Source organism: Chenopodium album, chromosome 4, assembly GCF_948465745.1.
Source record: "Chenopodium album chromosome 4, dcCheAlbu1.1, whole genome shotgun sequence".
NCBI classification, from domain to species: domain Eukaryota; kingdom Viridiplantae; phylum Streptophyta; class Magnoliopsida; order Caryophyllales; family Amaranthaceae; genus Chenopodium; species Chenopodium album.
Genome location: NC_137837.1, coordinates 10113393 through 10125593, shown reverse-complemented (window position 1 = coordinate 10125593; position 12201 = coordinate 10113393). Strand labels below are relative to the sequence as shown.

Sequence of the window (12201 nt, the reverse complement as noted above, 5' to 3'; positions counted from 1 at the left end):
GGTAGTAATTCACAACTTTTTTAATTTGCGGTAGTAATTTACAATGTGGTATTAACTTGCGGTAGTAATTGACAAATTTTCCTCGAAATGATTTGAAAAGTGCTACGTGACATGTCGATTTGATTTGAAACGCTTTTTAATGTATTTTATAGATAGAGACACATCAAACATCATCCACACTTTATTAATCAAGTAAATCGCCAAAAATGGTCATAGACTCATACTAGTCTACTTGAGTACTTGTACTAGAGTCTACAAAAATGAGAATATTGAATCATGTAATAACGTTCCAACAAAAAATTAAGAAAAATCAACAACAATAATCCAAATTGCTATACTCAACAGACATTTAGTTCAAATTTTAATTTGATTTATTCGATCTCATTTGCTTATTATTTTTTTATTTTTATTTTTTTTATGGCATTATGAAGTTTTGATGCAAATTCATCAGTAATTCAAAGTCAATTAAGTCAATAAGATTATGGCCATTTTGGAAATTGTCTCTTCCAAACTCATATCAAATTATCAACATTATGATCCGTAAGTTTTGGGGCTTTGGGCATGTGGGGCATGTGACCTTAGCTCGGTAGCTCCTACGTACACGTCTTGCCCCTCGATCATAAGATAAAAAAAACATAAATGTTTTTTGTTTTTAAAATGCAACCATCTTTATCTTTAATACGATTATACGAGTACTTCCTTTGTTTTTTTTTTAATCGACATTTTTCTATTATTATGCTTGTCGACGCATGTTTTTAACGATTAATATTTCTAATTATTATTAACACTGTAAAATTATAAAAAGTAGATATCAAGAAAATATATATTGAAACGATTCAAATAAGATCCTACAAAAATATGTTTTATCGTATCTATAAACCACAAAAGCGAATCAAAGTGTATTGTATAAATAATTTAAATGTCAAATGATGTCAACTAAAAAAACCAGATCGGAGGAAGTACTAATAAACTCCAAATCCTCTAATAGTGATAACACGACCTTCATATAAACTATCATATTATTATAGTATTATAATATGAGTATCACAATAACTCTATATTTTCTTAATTTTGAAGGCCACATACATAAATATAATAACATAGAGTGAAGTATGATTCAAGTGGTTAGAGCTTCCTTCCCGATTTTAGGAGATCTTGAGATCGATTCTCACCCCGCCTGACTCTCTAAACACCAAATAAAAAATATAAAATAATAACAAAATAACTATGACCTCGTTCATTATATCCTAGCTAGTACATGTAACACACAAGTGTGATAGCTAGTAAATACAGTAACACCTAGGGTAATAAAATGGATCGTAAACAATAGGGACAATTTCAGGATCCTTTTTTTCTTCTTTTTTGTCTTCTTTTGCAGGTCCAATTGTGTCTATGGTTGTATAATACGACTTCCTTAATTTGTTCACCACTTCCAATGGATCCATGTTTCCTATTAGGGTTAGCTTCTTCTTTTCCATGTCCAATGAGATTGAATCAATTCCTACAATTCAAGCAATAGTAAAGTTAGGGCTTGTTCTGATTGATTGAACTTAGTTGAACTGAACTTATTAGAGCTGAACTGAATATTTTATGAGAGAAGGGAATTAAGATAAGAACTGAACTGAAAATAATCTGAAGAGAACAAACCCTTGGTTACCTCAATTGTTAATACACCCCAAAAGAGATCGAAATTGAATTACATTTAAAAATTAACAAAAATATTTTCTAAATTATTTTTTATGGATTAAAATGATTGTTACACTATCCAAAAGATACTAGATTATATATGACACAGTTAATTTTAAAAGCTAATAATTTAAGTTTGTGAAATTCTTTTTTCTTAAGATGTACTCATGTATACGATATATCTAGCAAGCTTTGCTAAATGCTCCGTAAATCTATAAAGTAATATTAAAAGTCAAACTATCAAATACCATGAACTGAAGAGACAATCTTCAAAACCTTTTTCTTGCATTGCTTATCATCGTGTACATCTAATGCCAACACCACCTTCTGAAGTACAAATAAAAATGAACACAAAATATCAATACAACATTAACAATTACTCGTATTATACAATCAACTTATTACACGCGACAATTAATTAATTCTAAACATATGATTCTCTATGCTAATAGCTTAACATCACACTGTACTGTATCAATGTATGTTATATTACCTCCGTTATATATTATTTGCAACGATTAGACATTTTTCCTCTCTACTTCATGTCAAATCGTTGCAAATAATATGTCACGAAGGTAGTATTATAATCATGTATTTAAAGAAGACTTACTTGAGGTTCCGGCATATTTTTGATAACACCTACGTACAAGTGGAAGAAAAGGGAAGAGACTAGATTACTAGAGAGGGACAAAGAGAGTAATCTTAGATGTGGAGGAAATGAATGGAGTGTTGAGTAGGAAATTTAAGATGATAGAAAGTGAAGCATAAGAAGGAGAACAAATGATGCATGATTTATAGAAGATTTGAGTCATACGAGTATTGACCGGGTCGGGTCAACGAAAGAAAGTAGAGTAATTTTTGTGATTTTTTTACGTAGAAATTGCACGACTTGACGTTTTTTTAAAGATTTTTTTAGAGTTAGGACTTTAAGGATGTGAAAGTGGGACACTTTTAGTAGGTAGTATTAGAATTTTCTCAAAGAGTGAGTTAAGCTATATTTATGCCCAAAAGAAACGGACCATGTGCATGCATCTTAATTCTTAATTAATTTTAATTTTTTCCTTAAAACTTAATCAAGCAAGACTCTCGGGCATGAGCACAGCTGCACAGCCTACACTATATGTCATCATGTCAAGATAGAGAATCCACTTCACAAGATTAAGTGAGTATCTACTATCTAGCTATCTTAAAGTTGTGTGGAAATAAGATTAGATAGACGAGTAGTCCCTAAGATTGTGATATGTAATGTGTGCTTTTAATTTGTTTATTCAAGCCATGAGTACGGCCTTTGAACCCTATGTTACATAATATCAACCAAAAATCCATAACTAAAGCATTGTGATTAAACCTTAAAAATAAATGCATTTCTTTTCTTTCTCTACCTCTCCAAAAAATAGAATTTCTTCTCTTAGCGTGTGCATGCTTTCTCTCAATAGTCCTTCGATTATTTTCAATGTATAATTGCCCAAATTTTATCATTTTTCCACTTCTGCTCTTCAAATTATTATGCAAATGCTCAATTCGTCACTTGAATTCACAAATTAATTACAAAATAAAATCAGGTATATTCAATATATAAATACCCAAATTTCCACTCATGTTATTCAAATTATTATGCAAACGTTCAATTCCTCACTTGAATTCAAAAATTAATTGCAAAATCAGGTAATACTTTAACAAGTCACTACAACAAAATAAAGCAAAGGTAACAATGGAAAACCATTGTCTAATATAAAAAAAGTGTTGCCTTATAGCTAAGGCAACACATATGAGGCGTAATTTATGCCCCCGTTGTCTATTCATAAGGCAACACATTTTTATTCAAAGGCAACAATTTTGAAAGCCAAGGTAAAATGATAGATAAGGCAACACTTTTACAAAAACAACAAATGAAAAAGGTTGCCATCTAAGGAGATAATTAAAAAATGTTTCTAAATGTTGTCACTCCCAAACATTTAGTAGTTGGTAGGGCTCGAACTTGTGACCTCAAAGTCACAAGTTGAGTTTCCCACCAGCTATATATATATATATATATATATATATATATATATATATATATATATATATATATATATATATATATGTAAAGTTGAGTTTCCCACCAGCTACACACACACACACACACACACACACACACACACACACACACACACACACACACACACACACACACACACATATATATATATATATATATATATATATAGATGGCAACATAGATATTAATGTTACATTTTCAAACAATATTTTGTTATTGTTATCTTTTCATGCAACAATTATTATATTTGTTGTCTTAGACAAGAAAAAGGTAACACTTTAAGCAACTGTTGCCTTATATAGTCTAGAGAAACACTTTTTTTCCGTTACTTTAGTTCAAGGTAACAAATAAATATTGTTGCGTTAGATTATTAAGAGTAACATTTCTATAAGTGTTGCAATCTTAAGTGTTGCCTATTCTCTTTTTTTTTTTTTTTTTTGTAGTGAGTAAAACTTGTCAGGTGATATGTTTAGCTTTATATATTAGTTATATGATATGTTTAACATACAACTTTCCTAAATAACATGTTTACATGTCAAGTGATGCCTCATTTTATTTTACGTGTTTAATTAAATATATGGATTGTACAAGATTAGGACTAGCTCTTGACCTCAAGTTTAAACTAACATTATACTATACTCGTAATCATAAATTAAAGATATATATACCATATTGGTATATTACATAACTAGAAGCATGGCTAGACTCGATATTTAACAAGTTTTAATTAAAATGTACATTCTATGTTAATTAAAAGGTGTTTCGATCTTCTTTTTAATTAATCATTGTAATTATACAATGAAGTTGATATCCATAGTTCCTTCATTAGAGAGGAGGCCGTAATTACTCCGTAATACTAAGTTTGACTAAGCTCTCCTAAAGAGTCTTTAACTTTTGGATTGACTTTGAAAATTACAATTAGCATTAAAAGGAAATAATAATACAATATACAGGTCAAATTGTAAAGCATGTGACCCTAACGACGACTTTGTTTTATTAGAATAATTTTAACGCTGGCTATTAATTATAAAGCCGATCCAATTAATAAATAAACTAAGTACGTAAAAGACTACACAAAAGTTTTTCTTTTTTAAATGTTTAATTTTAGATACTCCGTAATATGTTTCTACCAAAAAGCCACTTTACATCGAATAATTTCTAATTAATTATTACTTTGATTCAATTTGATTTTTAGAGTGTGAAATAAAATTGCTTTTCACACATTTAAACTTTAGCTAGGAATAAATTTTAGGGGGATAGAGTGGTTGAACAACATTAGCTAGAAACTAGCTAGAACTAGAACCTCGATCAAAACACGGATTTTGTAGCTTTTGGAGTTATATTTATAATCGTTGACAACAATTTATAGTGCATGTCTAATTAAGCCCGTTATGTTAGGCTTATTTCACTTATTACAAATACATACTTTTTCTGTTTCTTTTTATTTGTAACAGTTTGACATTTACACTATCACATACTCCGTATCTTACTTTGACTAGCTTTGGTGATTTATAGGTTTAGAGAAATAAAATCACATTGGATCTTGTTATACTCATTTCGATTTATGCTTTCATAATATCACATTTTTATAATTTTTACACATTGATAATTAAATATATTAACGATTGAAATAGTACATTGTGATAGAGAATATCCATAGAATATTCTCATCCTAGGCTTAGGATATATTTTGTATAAGATTATCTTTGATATCTATACATATCTTATAGTTACCTAAATATGATTAGGTTACTCATTGTAACCCTATAAATATTGATCAATGAAAATCACTCTAATCAAGGAGTTTTATATTATCTGACATGGTATCACAACTTAGGTTAGATCTTGGGATTGTTTATATCTAAAATTTTCTCTTCCCCTGCCGGTGGGTTAGAAAATTAAACCCACCGGCGAGATTCACAAACAATTACATAAAACACACTTTTTTTTTTGCTTCTGCGTTTTAATTATGGAGTACGATGGTTGACCATCACCGGCAACCCCTCTTGTGCTCCAACTAATTCCCACCACACATAGGAGCTTTGTGAACCACCTCTACCTCTTGGTTCTCCACCTAATACGCCACCTAGCTCACTCATAGTCTTCCTTCTTTAGCCTAATCTGTGAGTGAAATGCAATCTTGCATAGCGTATCCGATGACCGATAATAGTCTTGGATGAGCCAGACCCACGAGACGAACCACACTTTTGTTTGTCTTTTTTTTTTTTTTTTTTCTCAATGTCGTTGTTGGCCTCTACCACCTTAGTTGCATTGTAGTCTTGCTCCTGACCCCTTCTACTTGGCAGGAGCCTTGTTCAACTACACTACAATAACTTAAAGGGAGTGTTGGATTTTTGGCACTAACAACACTTATATTTTTTACCTTTTCAATTTATTGTTAATTTTAATTATCACAAGTACATGCGGTGGAATTTGTTATTCTCTAAGTCCAACCGCTACTTAGCTTGTTTTAATTTGGTGGAATTTATCTTGTTGTGTAGGTCAATTTTTTTTTTAGAGGTAAACACTTACTAGTGGTTAAGTGGTGTGGGATTTATGCTATCTTATTTGTTTTTTCTTCAACTGTGATTTCCCGTAGTAGTGTAGTGTCTTCTTCCCGATGATGGTTTGATCCCTTAGCTTCTTCTTCTCTGGATCTGCAACTTAGCCCAAGTCTGTGTCCGACTCTTCTCCTTCTCCTCCGGCCTAGCAGTGCTTATCTCTACTCTACGTAGGTCGTGGCTGTTGCTTCTAATCGTCATCACCGGCATATGTCTACTACTTCTCTTTTGATCATGGGTTACCATACTATCCTTACCGCTCGATGCGTGATTCAGATCTAGTCTGAGCATCCGATTTTCTCCCGCTCCGACTACGGGGGTGTTATAGAGAATATCCATAGAATATTCTCATCCTAGGCTTAGGATATATTTTGTATAAGATTATCTTTGATATCTATACATATCTTATAGTTACCTAAATATGATTAGGTTACTCATTGTAACCCTATAAATATTGATCAATGAAAATCACTCTAATCAAGGAGTTTTATATTATCTGACACATTGATAAGAGTGAAAAGAGAAGTGTTGCAATTATTAAGAAATAGACGAACTACTATATCTTATAAGTATAAGTCCCAGTGAGTTCAAACAAAATGTAGAAAAAGTATAATTTAAGTTTTATTCAAACAACTTAATTATTTATTATTTTTTTTTTATTTGTGTGTGTGTGTGAAATATCAAACAACATCAATTTATTAGATAAGAATATAGGATACATTCAAAACAAAAATAAGCTGAATATCTTGAAAAAAAGAAAAGAAAAGAAAAGAAGAGAAGCAGAATAGACAAAATGAGCCTTTTGTTACTTTGCTTTTCTTAATTGAAATCTCAAGTAGAGAAACGGTAGAATAATGTGAAGAATAAAGAGAACAAATGAAAAAAATATACAACCTCCAATTTTTTTTTTTTTTTTTAGTTGCAACCGTTTGACTTTTACACTATTAATTTGTTTTACTATAACTAGCTTTGACGATTTTTACATAAATAAAAATATAGTCACGTGGGATTTTGTTAGAATCGTCTCAATTTGTATAATTTTAATGTCTAGAATTTATAATTTTTATATATTTGGTAATCAAAGTTATTAACGATTCAAAATATGCATCAGCAAGCGTAAAAAGAGAAGTGTTGCAACTAAAAAAAAAAAAAACAGAAGGAAGTATGTGACATGAGGCACATACAAGCAATATACACCCAAATACCCAATGACCAAAAGAACATACAAGTATATATCAAAATTAATACTCCGTAGTCAATACTCCATATATATTACGTCCACGATCCCATGATAAAAAATTCTTTTGTCCGTTAGACTTGCTACGCCAACTTTCTTAATTTGGTGTACAAAGAGTCATACACGCATATAATCTTAAGATGAAATTAAATTCTAAAGGTATCGTCGCATCAGATCAATCGACTCTCATAATACGAATTATTAATTAATAAGTACTCCGTACTATATATAATAGGTGACATTTACACTAACAAGTTACAACAAAATACGTGACATTTACACTAACAAGTTACAACAAACGTATGCTCGTATATACTCTGTAACATTTACCACATAAGGAATTGGTCAAGATTAGCCTAAATGAAAATCATAACCTAATTGAGAAATTAATTAATTTCCCATAGGCATTGACTTTTAGTTAGTTCCAACCAGGACAATTCAGACCCCCTCACTTTCCTTAAATGAAAAGCATCTGAAAATTGATACGAGTATGCCTGCAGTATTAGAAGGCGGTTATAGAATTGTGTATATGCCACGTGTACCCCTTCTTACACCCGTATTACGCCACATCATCATTCAATAACCTCTACCATCAAAAAGCACAGAGGAACTAGAAATGGAGTAATTTTATGCATTTAGAAATGCATAACATTAAAAACGGGGTGGGGAAGTAACGGGTGGGTCCCAATAAAGCATTACGAGTTCAGAAGAAGTGGGAAAAAAAAGAGAATTGAAGGTATTTGGTTAAAGCGTATTGTACTTGTGTACGTAGACGAGACTTTCTCACACTTAGGTTTTGTTCTTCATTCATGTGGTTTGACTTCAATATTTCCCCCCTGTATTTCAAAACCTGAAAGTAAAATTCTTTATGAGTTGAAATGGCAAGGAAGATGTTAATCTTGGATGATCCATTTTTACAAAATTGTATAGAGGTTGAATCTGGTTTAGTAGGGGGACATTGGGCAGCCGCGGAGAACAATGTCGTTGCGGAGGAAGTGAGAGTTACTCCAGCAGAGCGAGTCGTTGATGTCGGAAATGTAGCGGAGGAAGGCATGATTGTGGGTGGTTCAGAGGATGAAGACGTTGTTGGCGAAGAAGAAGCTCGTGCAGCAGCAATTGAAGAATTACTAAAGGAGGTAACTTTCTCGACTGTGGGTTGTATTATTATGTCGTTAGTATATCAAATTGATTTCTGTTACCTGTATATTTGATGTGGGTATTAGTTTTTGGTGGGGATTTTTGAAATCTTTGAAATTAGGTCATGCAATTAGAGCTTGATTTTATGCACATTGTGATTGAATTTTACTCAATCCCTGGATTAGCGTGTATGCATGCAATTGTGATATGTGGTGTTTAGATTGTTTGTTCTTGGGATGGGTAGTTTGTTGTTATAATAAGGAATTATTTATTTATTAATGGAATCAATATGTTGGAATTGTGGGTGTTGTTATTTAATTATCATTATAATTAATCATGTAATTATTATATTTATTTTTGACCAAAGTAATTATTATATTCACTTCATGTAATGTAATTATTGTAATGAATGAAGGTGAATGTTGGGGAGGAGTCCTATAAAACTCCTACAAAAGGACAGAGTAATGTGGCTATTAGTGTGGAGATTGAAGAGTTTGCGAATGTAGAGGTTTCACTTCCCCCTCCAAGTGTGGGAATGGTGTTTGATAGTTGGCAAAAAATTGATGAGTACTTTAGGAATTATGGGAAACAGGAAGGTTTTGGTGTTGTTCGGTCTAGTGGAGCAACAATAGGGAATGTTGTGAATGCAAAGGAAAAGAGAAACGTGACATGGACTTGTGAATGCTACGGTTTGCCAGGAAGGAAGAGGAAGAAAACCGGGTCTACTTTTGTGAGTGATTCTCAGATTTGTGAAGAAGTGTTGATTAAAAGGAAAAGCAAAAAAGTGGATTGTGCTGTTCATTTGAATGCCACTGTGAATAAAGATGGTGACTGGTTGATTAAGAGGGTGCATCTTGAACATGTTGGTCACAATCCTACTCCAAGCAAGTAAAAAAACATTACAAAATTTAGGAAGAAGTTCCTCAATGACAATCCCCACTTGGTGAAACAATTGTTGAATGATCGGAGAGCTGGAGTTCCTGTAGCTCAGATTTTTAACTGTATGGCCCGACAAAGAAATGGTAGGGAGAACATGCAATTCACACAACAAGATCTACACGAAGAAGTGGCGAAAAAAAGAAAGGAGCAATTTGAGGAGGGTGATACAAAGGCCATGTTTGCTTACTTTAAGCGAATGGTAGATGATAATTCTAATTTTTTCCACACGTATCGTGTAGATGAGTTGGGGCGCCTACAAGATGTGCTTTGGGTAGATTCAAGGAGTCAGGTCGCGTACGAGGAATTTGGTGACGTAGTTTTTTTTTATTCCACATACCTTACGAATGAATACAAGTTACCATTTTGTAACTTTGTTGGGGTGAATCACCATGGTCAAACAGTTTTGTTTGGCTGTGCACTGGTATCCCGTGAGACTTCAGAAACTTTTGAGTGGGTGTTCTCAAACTGGTTGCGGTGTATGGGCGAGAAAAAGCCCATTGGGATTCTTACTGATCAGGACCCGGCAATGAGGAAAGTGTTGAAGCTGACCATGAAGGAAAGCACTCACCGATGGTGCATTTGGCACATTACTCAGAAATTTGGCAAGAAATTGGGCAAGCTCCCTAATTATCCATCTTTGCATGATGACCTCGAGAATGCAATTTATGACAGCCTAGATTGTGAAGAGTTTGAGAGTAATTGGCAAGCAGTGATCAAGAAACATGAAATAGAAGATGATGAATGGCTAACAGGTTTGTTCTTGTTTATGTATAAAAGTCCTTGAATGTGAATGAATTGGATGGGTATTGCTGTTTATTGTATGTCCTCTGTTGGGTTTTTGCTATTTGTGTGAGGAGGAAGTTTTCTGTAAATGGATTTGTATGTATAAAAGTCCTTGTGTTAGTTGCTCTTTGTTTGTGTTCTGGGCTTTTTGTTCTGTTGGGCTATTTGTTCTGTTGTGTGTGTGTTCTTAGTGTTTGTGTTCTGGTCTCTCTGTTCTGTTCTGTTCTGTGTGTGTACTTGCTTGCGGTTCTGGGTGTTTCCAATGTGGAGGACCTTCTGATTTCAACAAGGTAATGGATAGGGTTGTATGAGGAGCGTCAGATGTGGGTTCCTGCCTATTTGAAGCACTTGTTTTGGGCTGGCATGAAAACAACGCAGCGTATTGAGAGTATTCATAGGTTTTTTGATGGATACCTAAGCAAGCACACATTGCTGTCCGAGTTTGTGGAGCGGTATGTTGATGCCTTGGAGGTTAGATCTACTAGTGAGAAAAGGGCTGATGACAATAATGAGAGGTATGTTCGACAAGCGTATAGTGACTTTCCAGCTGAATTGGTCTTCCAGAAGGTCTACACAGATGCCAAATTCAAGGAGGTGCAAAGAGAGTGCAGTCGCGTAATGTATGTTAGTGAGATTCATAGAAACAAACTTTCTGATAATGTGACCGAACACATTGTGGAGGATCGAGTTTGGTATAAACCTAAAAATTGTAGGAAGGAGAAACCTTCAAAGATGAAGAGGGAGTATAAGCTTCTGTATGATAGTTCAAGTAAAGAAGTGTCTTGTGACTGTAGGATGTTTATTGATTGTGCTGGCATCATTTGTCGCCACATGATAAAGGTGTATGAGAGGATTAATTTCTTTGAAATCCCTGATAAATACATCTTACGGAGGTGGAGGAAAGATGTCATAAGGAAGCACACACGGGTCAAGGTTTGTTACCATGACCCTAACAAACAGCCGAGGTCTGTAGGTTTGATAAAATGATGGTCAGGTTTGGGTCGTTGTGTTCTAAGGCATCGGCATACATTGAATCAACTACAGTGGTAATGCAAGCATTACAGCTTCTGGAACTGCAAGTGGATGAGAAGATCGCAGTGGTTATCAAGAAGGGGTTAGTTGGTACACCTTCATCTGTGGCCAGGGAAAAAGGAAATGATAGTACACCTTCAACGCAAAGACAAGGTAGTTGTGACCCCCAAAATGCCGTAGAGGAAGATCCTCCAGCAATACCTAAAGATCCTCCATTTCCTAAGAGGCTTGCTCATCGCACCACTGATTCAAGGTATAAGTCGTGCCTTGAGAAACCAAGAAAGGCTGCCAAAAAGTCTGAAGCAAAAAAGAAAACAGATTCACAGGCAGGCTTTACTACTCCGAGTTCATCAACAATGCCCCAGGTAATTTGTTCTGACTCTGTTCTGTCTCTGTTGTTATTATTTATCCATTTTGATTAGAATTAAAAATATTACTTTACTTTTTCCACGATATGTATGCAGGCAACTCTGTCCAATATGTTTCAACACCATGCTCATTATCAATACAACCCACATTCTGCTGGAGGTATTCAGATGGTGGATATGGATGGGTCAATTGGGTACTTTACCTCTGTTGGTGGTGGTGTTCAACAATTTCATGGTTCCCAGATTTCTTCCTAGCAGGTTGGGTACCTTCCTTATTCACATTTTCCAATTGCCAATGTTCCTTATCCGATCCCAGTTCGCGGGTGGAGAAGCCCTGTGTCTCCTGCATCAGCTGCATCCAGGCAAGGAGGGTTCGTTCCAATACTGCCACGTACCAGGCCACCCGCTACTCCACCACCC

At 34.0% G+C, this 12201-nt stretch overlaps 1 protein-coding gene across 1 annotated transcript; it reads right to left on the bottom strand.

The window, feature by feature from the left end:
- Positions 1-1014: 1014 nt before the first annotated feature.
- LOC145626644 (heavy metal-associated isoprenylated plant protein 39-like) lies at positions 1015-2428 on the bottom strand. The gene is made up of 3 exons (XM_081679113.1): positions 2297-2428; positions 1935-2013; positions 1015-1501 (listed from the first exon to the last, which is right to left on the bottom strand). The coding sequence occupies exons 1-3, from the start codon at positions 2309-2311 to the stop codon at positions 1281-1283; spliced, it is 315 nt and encodes a 104-aa protein (XP_081535239.1). The 5' UTR covers positions 2312-2428; the 3' UTR covers positions 1015-1280.
- Positions 2429-12201: the final 9773 nt, after the last annotated feature.

Coding starts and splice junctions, on each gene's coding strand:
- LOC145626644 (XM_081679113.1), bottom strand. Junction 1,502..1,934: donor GATTGTCTCTTCAGTTCATG/GTATTTGATAGT, acceptor CTTGAATTGTAG/GAATTGATTCAATCTCATTG.